Source organism: Chrysochloris asiatica, unplaced genomic scaffold (assembly GCF_000296735.1).
Source record: "Chrysochloris asiatica unplaced genomic scaffold, ChrAsi1.0 scaffold00018, whole genome shotgun sequence".
Classification (NCBI taxonomy): Eukaryota; Metazoa; Chordata; class Mammalia; order Afrosoricida; family Chrysochloridae; genus Chrysochloris; species Chrysochloris asiatica.
Genome location: NW_006408536.1, coordinates 27,970,954 through 27,997,385, shown reverse-complemented (window position 1 = coordinate 27,997,385; position 26,432 = coordinate 27,970,954). Strand labels below are relative to the sequence as shown.

General features: G+C 45.8%; 1 protein-coding gene across 1 annotated transcript in view; it reads left to right on the top strand.

The window, feature by feature from the left end:
• Positions 1-5,716: 5,716 nt before the first annotated feature.
• Positions 5,717-26,432, top strand: part of SHROOM2 (shroom family member 2) — a 40,998-nt gene continuing 20,282 nt past the window's right edge. The window contains exons 1-3 of the mRNA XM_006835700.1: positions 5,717-5,808; positions 19,085-19,660; positions 21,893-22,064. Coding sequence (XP_006835763.1) covers positions 5,717-5,808; positions 19,085-19,660; positions 21,893-22,064 — 840 coding nt within the window. The remainder of the gene's footprint in view (positions 5,809-19,084; positions 19,661-21,892; positions 22,065-26,432) is intronic.

Below are 26,432 nucleotides of genomic sequence, written 5' to 3'. Positions count from 1 at the left end.
ACAGATGAGTTTGTCCTTTTGGCAGTCCATGGCACTTTCAGTACTGTCCTACAACACCATAACTCGAATGCATCAATTCTCCTACAGTCTTCCTTATTCACTGCCCAGCTTTCGCATGCATATGAGGTTATTGAAAATACCATGACGTGGGTTAGGTGCACCTTAGTCCTCAAGCTGACATCTTTACTCTTCAACACTTTAAAGAGGGCTTGTGCAGCAGATTTGTCTAAAGCAATACGTCATCTGATCTCTTGACTGCTGCTTCCGTGACTATTGATAGTTAATCCAAGAAGAATGAAGTCCTTGACAACTTCAATCTTTTCTCCATTGATAAGAATGTTGTTTATTGGTCCATTGATAATGATTTTTATTTTCTTTACATTGAGATGCAATCTGTACTGAAGGCTATGGTCATTGATCTTCGTCAGTAAATATTTTAAGTCCTCTTCACTTTCAGCAAGCAAGGTTGTGTTATCTGCATATCACAGGTTGTTAATGAGTCTTCCTTCAATCCTGATGCCATGTTTTTCATATAACCCAAAGATTAAGTCAAATAGTAAAAAGAAATGTGCCAAGATCTGGAGTCAGAAATGCTACAGTTGCTATTAAATCTTAAGAATCTTTTCCCCATCTCTTTTCTCCAGACCTTTCTAGACAAGATGAAAACTGTTGAGTGGGGACTCTACCTTCCCCTGCACACTCTTAAACGAAACTCTCTCTTGAGAACTTGTAAGCCAGTCACTTTGTGCCTTTATTGCCCCCTTATTTTAGGTAGCCAGTGTCTAAGTTGCCCATCCCTATCTACCCTTCTTACGGAAGCAGCAGTCAAGAGATCAGACGACGTATTGCGTTGGGCAAATCTGCTGCACAGGAACTTTTTAAAGTACTGAAGAGCAGAGATGTCAGCTTGAGGACTAGGATGCGCCTGACCCAGGCCATGGTGTTTTCAGTAGTCTCATATGGATGCGAAAGCTGGACAGTGAATAAGGAAGATCGTAGAATTGATGCCTTTGAGTTGTGGTGTTGGAGGAGAATACTGAAAGTGCCATGGACTGCCAAAAGAACCAATAGATCTGTTTTGGAAGAAGTGCAGCCAGAGTGCTCCTTGGAGGCCAGGATGGCTAAGCTTCGTCTCTCATACTTTGGACATGTTGTCTGGAGGAAACAGTCGCTGGAGAAGGATGTCATGCTGGGCAAGGTAGAGGGTCAGAGAAAAAGAGGAAGACTCCTAACGAGATGGATTGGCCAGGTGGCATCATTGATGGCGTCAAGTGTGGCAGCGGTAGTGAGGTTGGCCCAGGATCGGACATTGTTTCGTTCTGCTGTGCATGGGGTCCGCAGTCGATGGCAACTTATATCAACATCAACAACATCTACCCTGTGTACAAAGGTGATAGGATTGGTCCTTGATGTGATGACTCCTTACCTCTCAGTTGGTATTTTGAGCTACTACATCCATAAGTATAGATCAAGTTCATCAAATTGTAGCAATTTACACTTGTTTCCTTTATCAAGACTTTTTTTTTTTTTTAATCTTCCTTTAGTTGAGTTCTGATTATCAAGCTATCAAGGCAGGTCAGATGGGTACTATCGGCAAGTTTGGGTGTTCTCGTGCATCTCCCCTCACTTCATATCAGCTGGATGCTTCACTCTCAGCTCTAGCCCTCCGTGGCTATGTCCTTGTCCAATAGTATCAGTTCTTGATCATATACATACTATGTCTTTACTGGGTGAACATCGTCCAGTTCTTTTTGGTAAAGAGACTCTGTGTATTCCTTCCATCATCTTTGATTCTTTCTGTATCATTCAATGTTTTGCCCATGTTGTTGTTTTTAAGTGCCATCGAATCAGTTCCTATCAATGGTGCCAGTTCCTATCAATGGCGCCCTGTATAAGGTTTCCAAGGAGCAACTGGTGAGCTTGAAACACCGATCTTGCATTTCAAACTAACTTTGCAGTCCAGTGCATTAAGCGACAGTGCCACACCAGGACTCCATTTTGCCCATAGAATCCTTTGATTACAAATTGAACCAGCCTGTGACCTATGGAATGGTGGTCTATCAGAGCCCTGGAGCTGAGGGGACAGAACTAGTTTAGAGAGGGGTCTCTATGATGGGCACCAGCCTGTAACCTATGGAACGGTGGTCTGTAGATGAATTGGTGCATTGGAGCTGAGAGGGTGGGACCAGGTTGGGGTGGGGTTTGTGTGATGGGCACCAGCCTGTAACCAATGGAACGGTGCTCTATAGAATAATTGGTGCACTGGAGCTGAGGGCAAGACCAGGTTGGGACAGGGTCTATGTTGTGGGAGCCAGCTGTTAAGAAGATTTGAGGGGCTGGGAGGAGAGCACTGAGGAATGAATTCAGTGATCACCATGGAAATAAAGTTCTGCCACCTAGATATGGGTACCTGGTGCTTTGTGGTAGGGCTAACTGGTGCTCGTTGCCCCCATACCGGGATCTGCAATGTTGATTTAAGCAAAGCCCGTACTGTGGAGTTCGCTCCGAGCATAGTGGAGAGCTCCCGTGGGTGGTGCAAATGGTTCACGAGCCCCACTGCTACCCAAAAATGGGAGCTTAACTCCTACCCAGGGGTGCCTTGGACGAAAGGCCTGGTGAGCTACTTCGGAGAAACCAGCTTTATCAGGCATAGGCTGTTCTGACACACATGAGGTCACCGTGGATGCACTTTGATGCCCCAGCCTCTGGTCTCTTTGCTGTCGCTGTGCATGTGATGTTCTGAACAGCATTTCTTCCCGCCGCTCATGTGGGTTGGTTGGTTTTTCTCTGCAGTCCTGGCTCGTGTCACTGCCCTTTTAGTAGATGTGGAGTGCCCACCTGCACATCTCCTGGGCACGTGAGCCACGGTAGCTGTGTGCCTGGGAGCTCTTTGGGGAACAGTCCGGCAGCTCTCTCCTTGGCAGTATGTAGTTAGCATGTGTGCCTGTGAATGAAAAGCCTCCCCTGCTGGAATATCAATGACAAACTCTGGAATACAGCAGCATTTCCAATTTCCTTTTGTGTGGTTTACCCTCTGCCCTTGCTTCCCCCTGAAAATGGCTCACTGTGCCCCATGGGTTTGTCCCTTGGGTTGCAGTTACCATGTACTTTATCTTTGAAAGTACAAAAAAGGGCTATCAGTGTATATAGATCCACGGACACATCACTTACACATACAGAACAGGGATGCACACACACATCTGCACATACCCACAACACACAGACACATGTACATGTGGACACAACAACACAGACACATGTACATGTGGACACACAACACAGACACATGTACACAGCCCTTACACATATTAAACATGCACACATACATCTGTAGACACCCACAACACACAGACACATCTACACATACAGACACAACACAAATACACATACACAGCACTTATGCATACATAACAGGGACACACATTTGCACACACCCACAACACACAGACACATCTATACGTACAGACACAACACAAATACACATACACAGCACTTATGCGTACATAACAGGGACACACACATTGGCACACACCCACAACACACAGACACATCTACATGTGCAGACACAACAAAGATACACATACACATCCGTCCTGTCTCGTGCTCCTCCCCATAACAAGGCCCTGGGAACAGGTACTGATAAAGGGACAGTGAGGCACAGATGTCATAGGAATGTCCCATCATGTGTCCACCACGACAGGTATACTCAGCAGATGTTGTGGTCAGCAGGTAGCTCATGCTTTTTATGTAAGAGGTTAGTGAGGGAGGTAGGAGGTCAGGGATCACAGCGAAGACAAAGAGAGAGATTGGTCGGGACATCTGACAGTTGGATTGCCTCCTGGTCGCCCCGTAGTCCTTGGTGCCATGGCTTCCTGTTGTGACTCCCTGGTCCAGGACTCCCTGGTGCTCTGGCTCCTTGGAGGGGGCCCTGGCTCTCCTGACTCCCTGGTCTGTGATTCCCTGATGCTGTGTCTCCCTGGTGTCCTGGCTTCCTGTTGTGGCTCCCTGGTCCAGGGCTCCCTGGTGCTCTGGCTCCTTGGAAGGGGCCCTGGCTCCGCTCCCTGGCTCCCCTGACTCCCTGTTGTCACGGTTCCCTGGTCATAGCTCACTGGTGCACTTGCCTCTTGGTGCCTAGGCTCCCTGGTGTGCCATGTCTCCCTGATGCCATAGCTCCCTGGTGTGCATCTTCAGTAACTGCAAGGTGTCCCTTTAGTAGGGCAGGGAGGAGAGCGTCTCTGTGCAGGAGGCTGTTGGAAGCAAGAACCTGAGGTTCCTGCACTCCAGGTGTCTTGGGGGAAGGTTCATGTCCCACCTGGTATCCAACGGGAGTCCTCTCTATTCATTCGTGGTCTCTCCCTAGTAGGTGTCCCTGTGCTGAGAAGTTGACAAGCCAGCTGTCATCTAAGAGGAAAGCAGCCCCTTGAGCTCCGTTTCCTTTCCTGCTGAAGGGGAAGTGTGGGTGTTTGCCTAGGCACTGCTGGCTAGTTGACAGCAGGTGTGATGGTTGTGAGCTGGGACACAGGTAAACTTGCCCAAGAGTTCTTGCCCTGTGGTGTATGTGTGCTAGGCACAGTCATATGTGGATGCTCAGATAGTGTGGCAGGGCAACGGGCAGACACCAACACCACCACAGCTACCCAAACAGGGGACATCCGTGATTCTCATTTTGCCACAGACACTGTTTTTTGAGGTTGATTTGTATCCTGATTTGCATGCAAAGTTCAGGTTAGCTTCTCAGGAGCCTCACAGAAGTATTGTTCCTATGTATTTTGATACTTTATATTCAATTGATCCATCTGCCAATATGTAGCCCAAAGCTGTCTAACATGTACTTGGACTCCTTCATTACCTTTTGGTGGGAATTGGCCTGGGGAGAATTGTGGGGAAATATACAAGAATTTAATAACTTGGTGATTTTGACATCATCATGCTGGGTCTGGAATTGCTGGGTGGTAGAAATACTGTTAACTGAAAGGTAAGTGTTTGAGATCACTCAGTGGCACCTTGGAAGAAAAGCCTGGTGACACACATGTCATTGAAAGCCCTGTGCAGCACAGTTCTATGCACACGTGGGTTGTTGTGAGGGTCTGGTATCTAAGTGGGAGAGCTCATTGGCTAACGTTGTCTTTTTTCCTGCAGAGCGGTCAGCGTGCAGCGTTGGGGAGATAGTCCAGGAGGAGGCGGGGAACCACCACACTTGTGGATACAGGACCAGTCTCCACTTGCCTCTGGCAGCGTTGACCCCCAGGAGGCCTCAGAGCCGCCCCAGAAAGGCCGGTGCCGAGCTGGGACGCTGCCTCGTGATTATCGATACTCTGAGGAAGATAGCCCAACAGACCTGCTCCTGCCACAGAGCTTGGGCCTCCTGGCCCCGAGCACCCCTTCATCCCTACCCGGGCAAGGTGGGGACACCTGGTTGGTGAGCCCTGTGCCCTTGACCAAGCGGCCAGCCCCACTCAGGCCCCCACAACCCAAGCGTGAATCCCAGAGGCCCAGGGTCGTGGACGGCACAGCCTTGGGGGCCCCAGCCGCAGGGACTGATCCCACAGAGGCCCAGTTGACCACCGTGGACGTGAATGTGTGCCGACTGCCCCTCTCCCAGAGCCCCTCTGCTGTCGCCCCGCCCCATGGCGCCCCACCAGCTGCGCCCAGTGAGCAGGACCAGCAGTGCTTAAATGAGGAGCCGCCTAAGCCCCAACATCTGCAGCCAGCCAGCATGGAGACCTCCCGCTCCCCTTCCCCACAGTTTGCACCCCAGAAGCTGACTGACAAGCCCCCTCTGCTCATTCAGGATGAGAGCACCACAAGGTAGGGTCCCAGGCCAGGAACCCCACCTTCTGTATGTTTGGAGCCCCTTCCCTCAGGGCTCTCGCAGACCGTTCCATGTCAGTTTTGATGGGCACCTTGCTGCCGTTCATGACGTTTGGTGTAAAGGGTGGTCTTGGTGAGTAACTCCCGGTAGGGAGAAACATGCTGCAATCATTGCTGGACTTGTACTGGGTTAGGGACTGTGCTCTCCAATGCAGGGACCAGAGGCATGAAGTCAAAGACACCGTCGCTCGCTTCCCATCTATTCAAGCGACTCCCCATACAGCTGCTCCTGCAGGGGGTGGTGGTGTGCAGCTGTGGAGTGTCCGTGGCTCGTGCGGAACCGAGCACCGTGCTGCCTGACCTTGTGTCTCCCTGCTGGTCATGTGCGGTAGTGAGTGATCGTAGGGTTTAACCTGGTTGATGGTCAGAAGTCTGTAGCCAAGTCTTCTCCTAGTTCAGCATTACAACAACACTCAGACCTCCACCGACAGCCGAGTGGTGGCTGTGCCTGCAGTGCATTGACCAGGAATTAAACCCAGGTACCCCACATGGAAGGCGTGAATTCTACTGCTGAGCAGCCACCATGCTGAGTACGATGCTTGAGCCAGAATCAGGCGGAATCCATGGAAGTGTGCGATTCTGTATAGGAGGCAATAATTAGGCTAGTGATGTGACGTTGTAATTAGTTGCAGGCACGCGGCCCCTGACTAAGTGTGGCCCCCTGTCGAGCAGGAAGAAGCACTGCCTGGTCCGGCACCATCCCCATAGTTGGTTGCACATCTGACCTTGGTAACCCACAGGGTTTTCACTGACTGATTTTCTGGAGCAGGTCTCCAGATCTTTCTTGCTAGCCTGTCTGTGGTTCTGAAACCTGTTATGTATCCTAGCAACATACATACCTCCACAGACAGACAGACAGACAGGCAGTGGCTGTACATGAGGGACATTGGTCAGAAATCGAGCCAAGTTTGCTACCAAGTGGCAGGTAAGAACTCTCCCACTGAGCCACCGCTGCCCCATCGGAATATCAGGAGGCTATTTTTGCTAAGCACTTACCATCTTTGAAGGCACAATCTGGTTTCACGCAAGTGTTAGACAGTCAGGTGACAATGGTGTTTGTCATGAGGCTGAGTATTTCCACATACCTACTGTAGGTCCATATCAGTGACCAGGCTAAGCTGGTTACACATTTTATTCTGATGGGAGAAAACTCAGTACTGTTTCATGCTGTAAAGTCTCTTACAGAGTATTCTACCATGCACACAGGATGCTACTGCTGTTGTTGTTAGGTGTCATCGGGATAATGACCCTGTGCACAGCAGAACCAAACACTGCCCGGTCCTGCACCAACCTTATAATCACCATTACACATTTGAGCCCATTGCTGATGTCACTGTGCCAATCCATCTCGTTGGAGGTCTTCCTCTTTTTCTACCACCCTCCACTTTGCCAGACATGATATCCTACTCCAGGGACTGGTCCCTCTGATAATAAGTCTGAAGTATGAGAGACAAAGTCTGGCCATCCTGGCCTCCAAGGAGCACTCTGGCTGTACTTCTTCCAACACAGATCTGTTGGTTCTTGTGGCAATCTATGGCACCTTCTCCTCCAACACCATAACTCAAATGCATCAATTCAGTCTCTTTTTTTCATGCTTATGAGGTTAGTGAAAATACCATGGGTTGAGTCAGGCACACCTTAGTCCTCAAACTGGCATCTTTGCTCTTTAACACTATAAAGAGGTCTTATGCAGCAGATTTGCCCAAGGCAATATGTCATTTGATTTCTTGACTGCTGCTTTCATGAGTGTTGATGGTTGATCCAAACAAAATGAAGTCTTTGACAACTTCAATCTTTTTTCCATTTATGCGGATATCCAGTGGTGAGGATTTTTATTTTCTTTACATTGAGATGCAACCTTACCGAAGGTTGTGGTCTTTGATCTTCATCAGTAAGTATTTTAAGTCCTCTGTTCTTTAAGCAAGCAAGGTTGTATCATCTGCATATGTTGTTGTTATTGTTAAATGCTGTGGAGTTGGTTCAGGGTTTCCTAGGGGTGGCTAGTGAGCTTGAACCACTGACCTTGCAGTTCAAACAGCTTTGCAGTCCAGCGCATCAGCGCACAGTGCCGCACCAGCAGTTTGTTAGGAGTCTTCCTCTAATCCTGATGCCATGTTTTTTAATTCATATAATCCAGTTTCTCAGATTATGTGCTCAGCATACAAATTGAATAAGTATTGTCGAAGAATACAACCTGGTGCATACCTTTCGTAAATTTAAAACCATTTGGTGTCCCATGCTCTGTTTGAACGACTGCCTCGTGGTCTGTGTACAGGTTCCTCATGAGCATAGTTAAGTGTTGTGGAATATCCATTGTCCACACTGTTGTCCATAGCTTGTCATAATCCACACAGTCAAAAACCTTTGTGTACTCAATAAAGCACAGGTAATGCATCTTTCTGGTATTCTCTGCTTTCATTCAAGATCCATGTGATGTCAGCAATGATATCATCCCTTATTCCTCATCTGAGTCCAGCATGAACCCCTGGAAGTTCCCTGTCAATGTACTGTTGCAGCCATTTTTAAATGAACATTAGCAAAATTTTACTTACATTCAATATTAATGACATTGTCCAATGATTTCTGCATTCTGTTGGGTCACCTGTCTTTGGAATGAGCACAAATAAGGATCTCTTCCAATCAGTTGGCCAAGTACTTGTCTTCCAAGTTTCTTAGCGTAGATGAATGAGTGCCTCCAGTGCTGCATCAGTTTGCTGAAGGATTTCAGTTTGCATACCATCAATTCCTGGAGCCTTGTTCATTGCCAATGCCATCAGTGCACCTTGGACTTTTTCCTTCAGGATCATTGGCTCTTGATCATATGCTACCTCTTAACATGGTTGAACAGCGACCATTTCTTTTTGGTACAGTGACTGTGTATTCCTTCCATCTTCTTTAGATGTTTTCTGCATCATTCAATATTTTGCCCATAGAATCCTTCAGTATTGTAAGTTGAGGCTTGAAATTTTTTCTTCAGTTCCCTCAGCTTGAGAAATGCTGAGCTGGTCTTCTTCCCTTTAGGATTTCTAACTCCAAGTCTTTGCATATTGCATTAGGATTTACCTCCACATTTCTTCCATTTGTTTTAGTGTCTTTATGCTGGAGAGCAAGTTTCAGAGTTGCTTCTGACATCCATTTTGGTCTTTTTCTTCTTTCTTTTCTTATTAATGTTTTGGTTTCTTCTGGTATGGTGTTCTTGATATCATCTCACAATTCTTCTGGTCTTCAGTCTTGAGTGTCTAATGCATCAAGTCTGTTCCTGAGATGATCTCCAGATTCAGGTGGGATATGTTCAAGGTCATTTTTAGGCTCCTCCGGACTTGTGTTAACTGTCTTCAACTTCAGCCTACAGGGTTGCTGTAGGGTAGCCTACAGTGCCCAGGAGAGCCCCATCGTATAACAAAACATGAACAGGCCCAGAATGCCTGTTTTCCTCCTTCCCGAGCCCTACAGAAACCACTAGCCACCTGTGGCCATGCACCTGTCAGCTAAGGAGAGTTCTGTCAGATAAATGAGTGCCTCAGCCACACCAGCCGTGTTCCCAGTAGACCTCACAGGTGTAAATAACATGGCAATGTCCTTGTGGACTGCAACACTCAGGGCTCCCTAACCTTTTTTTGTTTTGTTTTTAAACTTCACAATAACTCAGCAGAAAATGGACAGCAGTCCAGGACACATGCCTCCCTTTACTGCACTGGGCAAATACTGAAGTTTTTACAAATTGAAGGTTTATGGCAACGCTGCGTTCAGCAAGTCCACTGGCAACGCTAACTTGTGTTCATTTTGTGTGTCTGTCACATTTTGTTCCTTTTCACAATATTTCAAGCTTTTTCATCATAAACAATGGACTGCATATGGCGCAAACACAACTTTTATATGCATTGGGAATCCATAAATTACATGTGACGTGCGTTATAGTGATACTTGTTTCTTGTGGTGGTCTGGATAGAACCCGCGGGATCTCTCAGCTCTGCCTGTACTACTGCCTGTCTTAAGGAGGGCTGCCGTGGAAGAATTGCACAGGAGAGGTGGCTTTTAAGGGCAGAGATAACAGTATTTCCTAGGCTGGGGGCCAGGAGTCAGAACTGGGGGCCATGCTGTCTGCTGCGAAGTGTAAAGCAGGGTATCTGTCCTCGAGTACATTCCTTCTTGGCATCTTTTAGGTACGCTAGACCTGATGTCTTATGGCTTGTAGACTGATCTTCTCATGGTCCCTTTTTATAAGACTGCACTCCAAAGATATAAGCTATAGGATTCACCCTACTCTTGTATGGGCTTGTTAGTGTACTAGAAAACAACCTCTTATTTCCAAACAAGAGTCTTGATGTGGTGCTGTACAATAAGCACTGCACTGCTAACTGCAAGGTCAGTGGTTCAAACCTACCGGCCACTCCTGAGAAACCCTATACATAGTTGCTATGTATACAGTCACTGAGTTGGAATCGACTTGATGGAATTTAACAATAAATAACATTTTGAAACAGGGTATGGGGAAGGACTTCAGCTTATCTTTTTGTGAGGACTGTCCAATCTGTACAACTGTGCAAGTGTGACATGTAGGAGCAGGTTCAACTGTGGCCCAAGGTTGTACCTTTGTTTTGTTTAAGTGAACGTGTTGCTTTTAAATACCCTATCAATTGGTAATGTTGTGAAGTCCTGAAAGGGAGGGATGCGTGGTGCAAAGGTTGAATGCTTGGATGCCAGCTGAGAAGTTGGAGGTTTAGGTCCACCCAGAGGCACCTCAGAAGGAAGCATTGGTGATCTACTGCAGAATGATAGCCACTGATAAGCCCACAGAGCCTGGTTCTGCTCAGATACACATGGGCTCTCCATGTGCCCAAGTCATCTCAGAGGCAACTAGTGTTTGTTTGTTTGTTTGTTTGTTTGTTCGTCATCTCTCAGGCCCAGAAAGGTCTCCATGCCCCAGGGCTCCAGTCTACGGTGCATGGGGCTCAGGACTTAGCACACAGGTGCTGTCTCTTCCAAGGCTTCCCTTTACCTTACACACTGATGCCGTTTGGTTGAGGTAAGGTCTAGTAAGGGAGCCCTAGTGGTGCAGTGGTTAACCACTGACCTGCTAGCTGAAACGCTGGTGGTTCAAACCCACCGGGAGTCCCATGGTACAAAGATCCAGCACTCTGCTTTCATAAAAGATGACCTCCTTGGAACCTGTGTGGGGCAGTTCTGTACAAGCACTATAAGTCAGAATCCAGTCGACCGCAGTGGTTTTGGTAAAGTCTGATGAACTGGTTTTTGATTATTGTGAATGAAAGATTCCGTAAACATTTTCATGCAGACATCTTGATCGTTTCCAAAGTGACAGACCACTGGACCAGGACTGGGTGCTTGGTTGGGACACCTGTGTTAATTGTGGAAGTTTTGCTTTGTTTCTGTTTCATTTCTCTTAGGACGTTCTTCACTGAGAACAGACTTTTCTCATTCACAGGGGAAGGTAGAAATACAGGCTGAGTTATTAGGCAGTAAGAGGTGATCCGTATTTCTAAAGGCAGAGCCAAGTGGGCCAAGGGGATTTGTTTGGTTTTTCCTGAGTAAGCTGTCAGAGTTCTCCTTTCTAGGCATACAGTATACAAGCTGTATTTTCCAGAGTTATTCTTAGGTGGCATGGAGTCAACTCTGACTCATTTCGATGCTGTGCCCGACAAAGGGAAACACTTAACTGGTCTTGCACCATCCTCACAATTGTTGTCAGTTTGAACCACTGTATCAGTTCATTACCTTGGGGGTCTTCCTCTTTTTTGAAGATCCTTTACTTTACCAAGTATGATGTCCTTTTCTAGGCACTGATCCTTCCTGGTAACATTTCTAAAGTACAAGAGACAGGACTTGCCATCCTGGCTTCTATAGAGTATTCTGGTTGTACTTCTTCCAAGACAGATTTGTTTGTTCTACGGCAGTCCCATGGTACTTTTAGTATTCTTCATCAACATCATAATTCAAATACATCCATTCTTCTCTGGTTTTCCTATTTGTTGCTCAGCTTTCACATGCATACAAAGCGATTGCAAATGCCAAGGCTTGGGTCAGGCGTTCCTTGGTTCTCAAGTGACAGATTTACTCTTAAACACTTCAGAAGTCTTTTGCAGAAATTTGTCCAATGCAATACTTCCATGAGAATGTTGATTGTAGATCCAAGCAAAACAAAATCCTTGACTACGTCAGTCTTTTTTCCACTTATCACGATGTTGTCTACTGGTCTAGTTGTGAGGATTTTTGCTTTCTGTACATTGAATTGTAAACCATACTGAAGGCTGTAATCTTTTCTCTTCATCAGCAAGCTCCTCAAGTCCTCTTTGTTTTCAGCAAGCAAGATTGTATCTTCTGCGTGTCGCAAGTTGTTAATGAATCTTCCTCTAATCCTGATGCCACGTTCTTTTAGTCCAGCTTCTTCGATTATTTGTTTAGCATACAGATGGCATAAGTATGGTGAAAAGATACAACCCGGACACATACCTTTGCTGATTTTAAACCATTCAGTCTTCCCTCGTTCTGTTTGAACAACTGCCTCTTGGTCTATGTATAGGTTCCATGTAAACACAATCAAGTGTTCTGAGATTCCCGCTCTTCACAGTGTTACCCATAGTTTCTTGTGATCCATACAGTTGAATGCCTTTACATAGTTAATAAAACATAAGTAAACATCTTTCTGGCATTCTCTGCTTTCGGCCAAGACCCATCTGATATCAGCAATGATATACTCATTCCACAGCCTCTTCTGAATCCAGCTTGAATTTTCAGCAGTGTCCTGTTGATCTCCACCAGTCAGTTGGCCAGGAGAGTTTTCCAAGTTTCTTGGCATAGACTTTTGAGTGCTTCCAGCACTGCATCAGTTTGTTGAAAGATTTCAGTTTATATTTAGTGGCTTCCTGGGTCCTCATTTTACTTCCGTGCAGCTTGAATCTCTTCCTTCAGTACTATTGGTTCTTGATCATATGCTACCTCCTGAAATGGTTGAACATTGGCCAACTCTTTTTGATACAATGACTCTGTGTACACCTTCGAAATTTTTTGGATGCTTTCTACATTATTTAATATTTTGCCCATTTGTTGTTGTTGTTGTTAGGTACCATCGAGTCGGTACTGACTCATAGCAACCTTATGCACATCAGAACAAAACACTGCCTGACCCTGGGCCAACCTCACTACTGCTGCCACGCTTGAGTCCATTGATGCTGCCACTTGGCCAATCCATCTCGTTGGGGGTCTCCCTCTTTTTCTCTGACCCTCCACCTTATCAAACATGATATCCTTCTCCAGCGACTGCTCCCCCCTGACAACACATATCCTAAGTCTGAGAGATGAAGCCTGGCCATCCTGGCATCCAAGGAGCACTCTGGCTGCACTTCTTCCAAAACAGATCTATTGGTTCTTCTGGCAGCCATGGCACTTTGAATATTCTCCTCCAACACCATAACTCAAATGCATCAATTCTTCTACGGTCTTCCTTATTCACTGTCCAGCTTTTGCATGCATATGAGATGATTGAAAACACCATGGCTTGGGTCAGGTGCACCTTAGTCCTCAAGCTGACATCTTTGCTCTTCAACACTTTAAAAAGGTCTTATGCAGCAGATTTGCCTAATGCAATACGTCCTTTGATTTCTTGACTGCTGCTTCTTTGAGTATTGATAGTTGATCCAAGAAGAATGGAGTCCTTGACAACTTCTATCTTTTCTCTGTTGATAAGAGTGTTGTTTATCGGTCCAGTGGTGAGGATTTTTGTTTTCTTGACAATGAGATGTAATCTATACTGAAGGCTGTGCTCTTTGATCTTCATCAGTAAATATTTTAAGTCCTCTTCACTTTCAGCAAGCAAGGTTGTATCATCTGCATATCGCAGGTTGTTAATGAGTCTTCCTCCAATCCTGATGCCACGTTTTTCTGCATAGAACCCAGCTTCTCGGATTATTTGCTCAGCATACAGGTTGCATAAGTATGGTGAAAGAATACAACCTTGACGCACACCTTTCTTAATCTTAAAACATTCATCGTTCCCATGTTCTGTTCGAGCAACTGCCTTTTGGCTCAGGTACAGATTCCTCATGAACACAATGAAGTGTTCCAGAATACTTATACTTCGCAATGTTGTCCATAGCTTGTTATGATCCGCACAATTGAGAAAGCCTTTGCATAGTCAGTAAATCACAGGTAAACATCTTTCTGATATTCTTTGCTTTCAGCCAAGATCCATCGGACATCAGCAATGATATCCCTTGTTCCACGGCCTCTTCTGAATCTGACTTGAACCTTGGAAGTTCTCTGTCAATGTATGCTTGCAGCCGCTTCTGTGTTACCTTTAGTAAAACTTTACTCGCATGGGATATCAAAGAGATTGATTGTCTGATGACTTCTGCATTCCGTTGGGTCACCTCTCTTTGGAATGGACACAAATATGGATCTCTTCCAATCAGTCAGCCAGATAGTTGTCTTCCAAATTTCTTGGCAGAGATGAGTGAGTGCCTCCTGTGCCGCCCCACTTTCTTGAATGGTTTCAATTTTTATTCCATTAATTCCTGGTGCCTTGTTCTTTGTCAGTTCCTTCAATATACCTTGGACTTCCTCCTTCAGTATCTTGGCTCTTGATCATATGCTGTCTTTTGAAACGGTTGAACATTAACCATTTCCTTTTGGTACAGTGACTCTGTATTCCTTCCATCTTCCCTTGATGCTTTCTTCATCATTCAGTAATTTGCCCAGAGAATCTTTCAGTAACGAAAGTTGAGGCTTGAATTTTTTTCTTCAGTTCCCCCAGCTTGAGAAATGCTGACGTGTTCTTCCTTTTTGGTTTTCTGATTCCAGATCTTTGCACATTTCATTGTAATATTTGCCTTTGTCTTCTTGAGCTGATCTTTGAAATTTTCTGTTCAGCTCTTGGACCTTCTCATTTCTTCCATTTGCTTTAGTATCTCTACGCTGGAGAGAAAGTTTCAGTGTCTCTGCTGACATCCATTTTGACCTTTTCCTTCTTTCTTGTCTTCTTAATGACTTTTGCTTTCTTGTATGATGTTCTTGATGTCATCCCACAGTTCTTCTGGTCTTCAGTCTTTAGTGTTTAATGTATCAAATCTGTTTTTCGAGCGATATCTAAGTTCAGGTGGTGATATATTCAGGGTCATATTTTGCCTTTTGTGGACTTGTTTTCATTTTCTTCAGCTTCAGTTTGAATTTGCATATGAGTAATTGATGGTCTGTTCCACAGTCTGCCCCTGCCCTTGTTTTGACTGATGATATGGAGCTTTTCCATCGTCTCTTTCCGCAGATGTAGTCAATTTGATTTCTGTGTATTCCATCTGGCATGGTCCATGTGTATAAAGTTGTCTCTTATGCTGTTTAAATAAGGTGCTTGAAAGGAACAAATCACTGATTTTGCAGAATTATCATGCGTTCTCCAGCATCATTTGTATCACCAAGGCCAACACTCATCTGTCAGTTTGTCATACTGTGGTGGCTTGTGAGTTGCTGTAATTCTGAAAGCTATGCCACCAGTATTTTAAATACCAGCAGGGTCACCCATGGTGGACAGGTTTCAGATGCGCTTCCAGACGAAGACAGACCAGGAAGGAAGAGTGACAAACTACTTCCGAATATTTAGTCACTGAAAACCTTATGAATAGCAGAGAAATACTGTCAGATATAGTACTAGAAAATGAGCCCCTCAGGTTGGAAGGTACTCAAAATGCGACTGGGGAAGAGCTGCCTCCTCAAAGTAGAGTTGACCATGATGACACGAATGGAGTAAAGCAAGTGGGAGAAAAGGCTGCAGGACCTTCATTTGCTGATGGGGCACAGAGAATGAAGAGAAATAGCTGTAAACATCCATTGAAAATCAGAACATGGAATGTATGAAGTGTGAACCTGGGAAAATTGGAAGTTGTCAAAAATGAAATGGAACCCATAAACATCAATATCTTAGACATTAATGAGCTGAAATGGACTGGTATTGGCCATTTTGACTCTGACAACCACATGGGTTACTATGCCGGAAATGACTAATTGAAGAGGAATGGTGTTGCATTCAATGTCAAAAAGAACATATCCAGATCAGTCATGAGGTACAACGCTGTCTGTGATAGGATAATGTCCATGCGCCTACAGAGAAGCCCAGTTAATACCACTATTATTGAAATGTACTCACCAACCACTAAAGCCAGTGAGGATGAAATAGAAGAATTCTACCAACTTCGTCGATCTGAAATTGATCAAACATGCAATCAAGATGTATTTATCATTACTGGTGATTGAAATGCAAAGGTTGGGAGCAAAGAGGAAGGATCAGTTATTGTAAAATATGGCCTTGGTGATAGAAATGATGCTGGAGAACGCATGATAGAATTTTGCCTATAGAATCCTTTAATATTGTAAGTTAAAGTTTGAATTTTTTTATTACTTTCTGTCAGCTTATCCCTTTTGGATAATCTCAGGCTTTGCACATTTCATTATAATACTTGACTTTGCCTTCTTGCGCTGTCTTTTGAAATTTTCTGTTCAGCTCTTTTACTTCATCATTTCTTCCATTTGCTTTAGCATCTCTGTGCTGGAGAGCAAGTTTCAGAGTTTCTGCTGGCATCCATTTTGACTTTTCGTTCTTTCCTGTCTTTAAAGTGACCTTTTTTTTTTTTTTTTTTTTCATGTATGATGTTCTTGATGTCACACCACCACACCACAACTCCTCTGGTCTTCAGTCTTTAGTGTCAAATAATCAAATCTGTTCTTTAGATGATTTCTAAATTTAGGAGGGTTATTTAGAATTTGCCTCTCCTGGACTTGTTTTAATTTCTCAGAGGTGGTGTTTGTTATTGTTACGTGGTGTCTAGTAATTTACAACTAAGAAGCAGTCTTTTATTTATTCACAAGGAAAGAATGGAAATTGTCTATAAAAGCTTACTTGTGCTCTTGTTTGTTTTGCTAGAGGTAATGAACTAAAATCAAAAAACTCAAACCTTTTATCAAATTGATTCTGACTCATAGTGACCCCATTGAGTTCTCAAGGTTGTCAGTTTATGGAGAGGGAGCTCTGGTGGTGCAGTATTTAAGCACTCAATTGCTAGCCCAAAGGTTGGTGGTTTGAACCCATCCGCTGCTTAGCAGGAGAAAGATGTGGCAGTTGGCATCCCTATAGAAACCCTTTGGGGGCAGTTCCACTGTTTGATAAGGCCACTGTGAGTCAGAACTGACACTGGGTTTAGATTTTTTGCATAATCTTGGCATAAGCAGACCTCCAATCTTCTCTGGTGGAGTCGGTGGTGGGTTTGAATTGCCACCGTTTGATCAGCAGTGAAGTGCTTAACCACTGTACCACCAGGGTTATTTCAGAAGGAAAGAAATAAAATACAAAATGTTCTCATTTTCGGCTGTCTACCACACCCCTGGGGTCCTGGTGTCGCTCTGTAAGATAAACACTGGATAGCAAGGTTGATTTGAACTGTAAGGTTGGCGGTTCAAACTCACCAGCCGCTCCACAGAAATGCGATTACAGGGTCCCTGTGAGTAAGTGTCAGGTTCAGTGTGAGAATTCCAGTTACGGAAAACAACAACAACAACAATAGCCACACCCTTAGAAGCAGGAAAGAGCTATAATGTCTTCTCTGGTCACTGACTCACTAACTTTGGGGAGAAAAGCAGCATTGGATTTGACACCCAGGAGCACCTTCTTTGCTTCATGCAGCCTAGGCTTATAGTGTTGTTGTTGTTGTGAAGTGCCGTCAAGTCGATTCTGACCCATAGCGACCCTGTATAGGGTTTCCAAGGAGCAGCTGGTGAGCTTGAACCACCAATCTTGTAGTTCAAATGACTTTGCCATTTGATGCATTAGCCCACACCAGGAATCCCAAGCAAGGCTCATCGTGTAGCCCCCTAGAAGTGTCTTCAGCTTCTCCTTTCAGATGTGCAGGGATGTGTGTGCACCAGCAGGCAGCTGTGCTTTCCTGATAGGACTTTTGTTGTTGCTGAGTGCTTGCTGTCAGGGCAGTTCCGACTCATAGCAATCCTGTATAGTGTTTCCAAGGAGCAGCTGGTGAGTTTCAACCTCCGACATGGTGGTCCTGACAACATTGTGGTCCTGTACTTATCCTACCATGCTCCACCAGGACTCCAATAGGACTTTAAGCAACACTTAAAGAACCCTGACCCTAATGGAGCTCTGTGGCATTGCCACCCCCTGGGTGTGGCTGCAAACACAGGAAACCTTCTGTCCCCCTTCTCCTTTTCCAAGGAGCTTTATTAAAGGGAGATATAAGTGTTATTCTGGAGTCACTTGAAATGACACGGAGTCCATGTGGCTCCTGGTTGCTGCTGGAATCCTTATCTCAGTGGTATGAAAGACTCCTGGGAAGTGGGTGGGGAGCTGGGAGGGATGGTGGAGGGATGGAGGCCTTGGAGGAGGGATTGAGGACTAGGAGGAGGGATGGAGACCTGGAAGGAGGGGTGGAGAGATGGAGGATTGGGAGGAGGGATGGGGAGCTAGAAGGAGGGGTGGAGGACAGGGAGTTGGAGTCCAGTGTAGAAGAGTGAGTGGCGGGGTAGGAGGTGTGGGGTTGGGGCTGAGGGGTGAGGTGGAGGGTGGGGCTGTGAGGTAGAGTCAAGCATAGGGAGGTGGGGTGGAGTGATGGGCTGGGAGGTGAGTGGAACATAGAGATGTGGAGTAGAGGTTGGGAGGTGGGATGGAGGACTGGAAGGAGAGGTGGAGATCAGTAGCAGATTGAGAGGTAGCTGGGAGGTGGCTGGCAGATACAGGCACATGAATATGAAGAGCACTTCTGAGTGGGAAGGTACTGAGCTTGATGTCAAATCAAAGTGTGCCCTGTCTTCAGATCCCTGCCCAGGGTCTGCACGCCAGTTCCAGCTCTGCTCGCAGAGGCACGGCCCCCAGATACCCGCCACATTCTGTGAAAACTGCCCATCCACAGCAGCTTCCCCACAAAAGAAAATCGAGTGGGGATTGTGTCTCAGTTGTATCCTGGAACTAAAATGGGGAAAACAATCAGATGAACCCGGGAAGCATCCGAAGGGGCCCCAACACAGCGAGTGGGGCATGGTGTTGCCCTAAGCCCATCCAGGATGTGCTCTTGGCTGACCCTGCTGCCCTGGCCCCGGGTGGGGTGCTTTAAGTCAGGGCTCCCTGCTGGGAGGTCAGTGATGGGGGGCCAACAGCTGAGCGCTGCTCTGCGCACCCTTCTGACTGCTCTTGTCCCTGCAGAATCGAGCGGGTGATGGAGAACAACACGACAGTGAAGATGGTGCCCATCAAAATCGTGCATTCGGAGAGCCAGCCTGAGAAGGAGAGCCGCCAGGGCCTGGCCCGACCCACTGAGCCACCAGCCTTGCCTCGCGGCCTGGAGCGTGACCAGATCAAGACGCTGAGCACAGCGAGCCACTCGTATTCCCGCTTCTGCGTGTACACACGCCGCGGCAACGAGCACGCAGAACCTGCCCCAGCCCGGCCCGCTGAGCCCGAGCCCAAAGCCAAGCTTGAGCCAGAGCCTGCTGGAGGTCAGGTGACCCTTGACAAGGACTGCAGCGCCTCCCCAGCGGGATTAGGTTTCGGAAAGGTCCTGGAGAAGACAGAGGAGGACCTCAAATCTGAGGAGCTGGCCCGTGAGATTGTGGGGAAAGACCGCTCCCTGGCCGACGTCCTGGACCCCAGTATGAAGATGAAGACCACCATGGACCTGATGGGGGGCATCTTCCCCAAGGACGAGCACCTCCTGGAGGAGGCCCAGCAGCGGAGGAAGCTGCTCCCCAAAGGTCCCTCCCCAAGGACAATGGAGGACAAGTGAGCAATGCTGCCCCCTGCTGGGCATGTGGCCCTTGTGTACCTGCCTGCTCCCCCGTAGTGTAGACCAGGTGTGGTTGACAGTGACAACTCATCTTCCACGATTGCTTTTGTGAGGACAGATTTTCAGGAAGGCCACCACAATGCTTGTTTGTGACGTTTTCGGAAGGGAAGGAGCCTAAAGGGGCTGGCTGGATGAGCTTACTTGGAGTTTAGGGGGAGAGACTTGAAAGTACCCACACTTAATTTAAAAGAGCAATCATGAATCTCCTTTCTCTGAGACAGTTGTCCTCAAGGGGCGGAGATTGTATCCCTAGGGGTCATTTAGCAATTACTGGGAATCAGTTTTGGAGTGGGTGTGTGTGTTGTATAGGGTGAAATCCAGGGGTACTATTGAACATTCTCCTATGTACAGGGGACCCTGCCTCCCAGAACCATCCCATCCCCCATGCCACTTCTGCCTAGGTGCATTGTTGTCAATTGCCATTGAGGCGATGCCAACTCAAGGCACCCCATGTGTGCAGAATACAACTAAGGTTTTCAAGACGGTGACTACTTGAGAACATACCTATCACCAGGCCTTTTTTCTGAGGTATGTCTAGGTAGGTTCAAACCATTGGGCTAGTAGGTCAAGTGCAGATAGTTTGCATCAGCCAGAGACTTTACATGGTGGAGAAACCCATCCTCAGAAGAGTGAATGTGTGTTTTCTCAAGAATAATCTATATTTTTACTTATAGATGACTGGCTGGATCTGCTTTACAAGTAGCACTTTGATGACTTCCTTGTCCACAGTTTGATGGCAAAGGGTACATCTTTCCTGTGGGACACTGTCACTGTGGACATCATCAGCAGTAGGGTAGAGAGCCAAAGAGATGTAGCAGAAAAGGAGAAATAAGATAAAACACCTGAAAGCAGATGGGTGGCTGTCTGTTCACGGTCACATTTACTGTCCTGTGGTCTTGGGCCCCAGCCAAGCCAATCTGCACCTTCATCTTCATAGTGGAGAGCTGTAGACCTGTCTGCCTTGTGCAGTGTGATGCCTGGTTTTAAAGCAACTTGCCATAGACTTCATCCATTTGTTGATTTTTGAGGAGCCTGCATTGGGTCACCAGTGTTACTTGATTTGATAGCCATCTAGCGGGTTGTTGGAAATTGCCATAAAGTTCATTCAGATTCACAATAACCCATGTTCCTTGGAATTTTTAAGGCTGTGAGTTTTCTGATGCAGGTAGCTAGATTTTTTTCTTCCTAGGTGCCTCTGGATAGGTTCAAACTGGCAGCATTTTTTTTTAATAGTTTTTATTATTAATTGAGTGAAAGTTTACAGGGCAGATCATCAGTTTTATATTCAACAAATCATATATTGTTTTTCATTCAATGATTGCAATCCCTTCCATGTACCATCAGTTAATAATATTTAACTTGTATTTCCTTTTTTTTTTTTTTTTTGATGAATACAGACAAAACAGAAGCTATATATTCATTTACATGTCCAAAGGCACATTTTGAAAGCCAACGTCCTGCCTGAAGGGACACAGCCTTTCTCATTCCATGGGCCAAGAGTTCTCAGCTGCTCAATCTACACTACCCCCTCTGCCTCCATCTCTATTGTTACCGCTTTTCTGGTTAGGGTCCCACGCTCCACTCATGCTCTTCACTCTCTTTGTTTATAAAGTTTTTATTGTGAATTTAGTGAAAGTTTACAGGGCAGATCATCAGTTTTACATTTAACAAGTCATATACTTTGTTTCATTGCAATGATTATAATCCCTTCCATGTCCCATCAGTTAACAGTATTTCTCTCTATTCATTGTAGCTCTCTCTCTTTTTATAAACACTCAGGCGTATATAATAATTTAAACCACCACAGGGTACATTCTGCAAGTCTGCCTCCTGGCAGCTAGCTCTAGAGTCCTCGGCTGCTCCCTCTCTCCATGTCCCCATCTCTGCCTCCATCTCTGGTGGTGTCACTGCTTCTCTGGATAGGGTCAAACTGGGAACCTTTTGACTAGTAGTTGAGCGCTAATATTGTTTGCACCACCTAGGGACCCCTTAGACTGTATTCATTTGACCTTGCCTTTGGAGGTCTGAGCTGAACCTTTCATTGTCTCATCTCTGTAATTGGAATCCTCGCATTAAACCTGACACTTACTTGTCACACTGGGGGAAGGGTCAAGGGGCGCAGCCACACACACAGATTCTCAGCGATTCTCCTTTTGACGTTCCCCCAGGAAAGAGGAGTCGAGTGTGATGGCAGCCATGTCCCTGACTACCAACTCTACGTACTATAGCACGTCGGCTGCCAAGGCGGAGCTGCTGCTCAAGATGAAGGACTTGCAGGAGCAGCAGCAAGCCGAGGAGGATTCAGGGAGTGAGCTGGACCATGACCTATCAGTGAAGAAGGTAGGCACAGAGCCCTCGCCTTCACACAGATCCTCAGAGGGGCCAGCAGGCAGCAGTAGCCTCACCTTTTACACCCCAGCTCTGATCCTCCAACCAGATAGCTGAGCGGCAAACAGTGAATATCTAGACAGTCTCACTAACTCCTTCCTGGTTCAGTCTTCAGTTTCCGACTGGGTGCTTCTACCCACTAAAAACCACTGCCATCAATTTACTTCCAACTCAGAGACTCTGTAAGACAGAAAAGAATGGCTCCTTCGGGTTTCCAAAGCTGTGAATCTTTATAGTAGCAGATAGCCTCATCCTTTTCATACAGAGTAGCTGGTGGGTTTGAACCATTGACCTTGCAGTTAGCAGCCTCATGCATAAGCAACAACCAGGGCGGGCTTCTCTTGGGCACTTATGAGGGCTTCTAGTGCCGAGTTAGCTGTATTGGAATCCTTCTGTTTTTTATTTAAAACAAATAACTGAAATGTCCAGTTGGTTGTACTGTGGTGGTTTGTGTGTTGCTGTGATGTTGGGGACAACATCACCTGTATTTTAAAGGAAATACCAGCAGGGTCATTCATGGTGGACAGGTTTCAGCATAACTTCCAGCCTATAAGACAGACTGGGAAGAAGGAGAGACAGACCACTTCTGTGAAGGGTCAGTCACTGAAAACCTTATGAATAGAAGTGGAGTGTTATCTGATACCGTGCTGGAAAATGAGTCCCTCAGGTTGGCCAGGCTCTCAAAATACAACTGGAGAAGAGCTGTTTCCTCAAAGTAGAGTTGACCTTGGTGATGTGGATGGAGTGCAGCTTTTTGGACCTTCATTTGCTGATGGGGCATGACTCAAAATGAGAAGAAACAGCAGCAAACATCCATTTTTAATCAGAATGTGGAATTTGAAGTATGAATCTAGGAATATCTGAAGTCACAAGTGGAACGCAAAAAGATTGATACCCTAGGCATTAGGGAACTGAAGTGGACTGGTATTGGTCATTTTGAATCACACAATCATATGCTTTACCATGCCTGGAACCATAGATGGAAGAGGAATGGTGTCTCAATTTGTTGTTAAAAAAAAAAAAAAAAAATTCTAGACAATGCTGTCTGTGATAAGATAATATCCATAGGCCTCCAAGGAAGACCAGTTAATGCCATTGGTCTTTCAAATTTACTCATCAACCACTAAAGCTAATGATGGTAAAATAGAGGAATTCTACCAATTTCTTCAATCTGAGATTAATCCAACATGCAACCAAGATTCATTGATAATTACTGGTGATTAGAATGTGAAGATTAGAAACAAAGAGGAAATTTCAGTAGTTGGAAAATAAGGCTTTGGTGATAGAAATGATGCTAAAAATGTCATGATATAATTTTGAAAAACTACTGATTTATTCATTGCAAACACATTTTTCCAGCAACTTTAAAGACAACTATACACATGGACCTCACCAGATAGAATATACCAGAATCAAATTGACTATATCTGTGGCAAGAGATGATGAAGAAGTTCAGTATCATCAGTCAAAACAAGGCCAGGACCCACTCTGGAACAGAGCATCAATTACTCATATGCAACTTCAGGCTGAAGTTGAAGAAAATTAAAATATGTCCATGAGAGCCAGCATATGACCTTGAATATATCCACCCTGAATTTAGAAACCAGTTCAAGGACAGGCTTAACACATTGAACACTTGTAAGTAGTGTTCCCTGTGAGGAAAGGTTGAGGTCAGATACTGCCCTCCTGCTACCACACGGTGCATTGGAATCACACACTGGAGGGGCCACAGTGTTGATGGAGAGAAGACAAGTGTAGCCAGTGACATTTCATATAGGGCTGGTGGTGAGGAAAAATTCGCCCTGATGAGAGGGCATTTTCTTGGGACCATAGGTGCTGTGTGTGAGCAAACTGCCCGTGGGTGGACATGTGCTCTTAGCGTGTGTTGCAGGCAGAACGATGGCTGTGCTCATTCCGCAGTGCTTTGTCCCGGCAGAGCTCACGTGGAATTTCTCTCTGGCAGTATCACGGGGAGGACACCGGTGGTCCCCTTGTAGAATTCTCCTCTTACATGTGGAAGACTTCCTGCCACCACCCATCTGTTAGTGGAAGCTTGTGTGGTGCTGTGTTGCTGAACAGGTTTTCACCAGTGTTTCGAGGCTAAGGCAGACTAGGAAGAAATGTCTGGCCTGCTTAGAAACTTAGCCAGTGAAAGCTGTGTGGATCACAACGGTTCTACCCACACTTAATCCTGGTGATGGTGTAGAACTAGGGTAGTGCTTCGTTTTGTTCGGTGTTGGGCCGTTGTGAGTTGTTGGTTGCTCAACAACCATTACAACAACAGTAATGACAGGAGGGAATAGGAGCACTGCCTTCTGTCCTTCCAGTCAGTGCACCTGCAGGATAATGCCTAACTGTTCCAGGTTCTAAATGTTTCTTTCTTCTTTTAGCTCTGTAATAATCGGTCATTTTTGTTACATTGAAATCAGTGCTATTAAAAAGGCTGTCTTAAGTTCACTGGCATCCCTTCATTTGTTTTCAGTTTTAACTGCTGCGTCCTGGTGACACAGTGGTTAAGCACTGAACTACTAATTGGAAGATTGGCGGTTCTAACCCACCCAGTGACTCTGTTGGAAGAAAAACATGGTGATCTGCCCCCAATCAGATTAGAGCCTTACAAACTCTGTTACAAGATCGCAATGAGTCCGGATCGACTCAACAGCACTGAGGTTTTCTTTTTGAGTTCATGGATGTAGAAGACACTTTGTAGAGAAACAAAACTAAAGGTTTCTTTTTCTAGAGTTCCCAGGTCTAGGGTTGGGGAGTACAGCTCAATGGTGTAGTGAGTCACCTGGTCAGTAGCAGACTGTTGTTACACCATGGGATGGGATGCAGGAAAGGAGACGCTGATAATTTGTACACATCTAATAGTGGTTACAAATCGGGCTATGAACCACAAGGTCAGCAGTTCAAAACTACCAGCTGCTCCATGGAAGAAAGATGAGGCTTTCTGCTCCCTTAAAGATTTACAGCCTCGGAAATCCTGTACAGGGTCGTTATGGGTCGGAACCGACTCGATGGCACTTAACAACAACAACAAGTATCTGAATTGGAATTTTACAGTGTGGGAAGCAGAGTGCTTCTTAGACCCCACAGATCCTTACGAAGATCATGGTTAGAATAGAATCAATCTTGGGCATCACCCATGGGCCATGGCCCCAGTATTGTCTAACAAGACCTTGCTCACTGGGGCAAGAACCCACTTTAGTTTAAGCTAAATTCCAACCTAATTTCACCACCTTGGGAGGAAGGCCTGATGATCTACTTATGAAAAATCATCCACTGAGAACCCTGGGGGGCACAGTTCTACTCCACCTCTGCTGCGCATTGGAGTTGATTCGTCAGCAACTGGTTTCAGATCTCTGGGTGGTGCAAGAAGCCCGAAGCACAGTGGATGAAACACTTGGCTGCTAACTGAACAGTTTGTGGTTCATGACCATCTGCTTCTCTGAAGACTGTTGTTATTTAGTGTCACCAAGCAGGTTCTGGCTCACAGTGACCTGTGTAGGGCTTCTGAAAGTGGCTAGTGGATTTGAACTGCTAACCTTGCAGTTAGCAGTCTAGTGCTTATCCTGCAGCATCACACCACAGTCCTGGAATCCTATGGGGCAGTTCTGTATCCTATAGGGTTCTTATGAGTTGGAATTGACTCAGTAGAAAGAGGTTTGGCTCCTTGGTGTTTGTGAGGGTGCTAACAGTTAACATGGTTGACTGCTAACCAAAATGTTGATGTTTTGAGGCCACCCATAGCTGCCTCAGAAGGACGGTCTGGCAATCTACTCCCCACAAAATCCTCCAGTAAAAACCCTATGAATGATAAAGGAATGACGTGATTGGCTTAAAAGTTCTCAAGAGGGAATTTAGTTTCAGAGTGTACAGGGGGAGGTAGAGTCCCCATTGAATATTTTTCATCTTGTCTAGATGGGTCTGGTGAAGTGAGATGGGGATAAGATTCTTATGATTCAATAGTGAGTAATTGTTATCATGACTAATTGCAGTTGCCACAACTGTAAAGGTAGAAATTTTGTAACAAAAACAGGGTATTAGTTAATCTCACAGTCTAGTAACAGAGGACCTTAGGACCATCAAGGGAGAAGAGCATGAGCGGAATGTGGGACCCTACCCAGAGAAGCAACAACACCAGAGATGCAGGCAGAGATGGGTACATGGCCAGAGCGAGCAGCTGAGGACTCTGGACTCATGGAAAGAGAGGGACTGGGTGCTGGCAGCCACGAGGCAAGCTTATAGAATGTGCCCTTTGGTTGTTTAAATTATTACATATTCATGAGTGTTTTTGTGTACACACCTACCCCCCCCCCC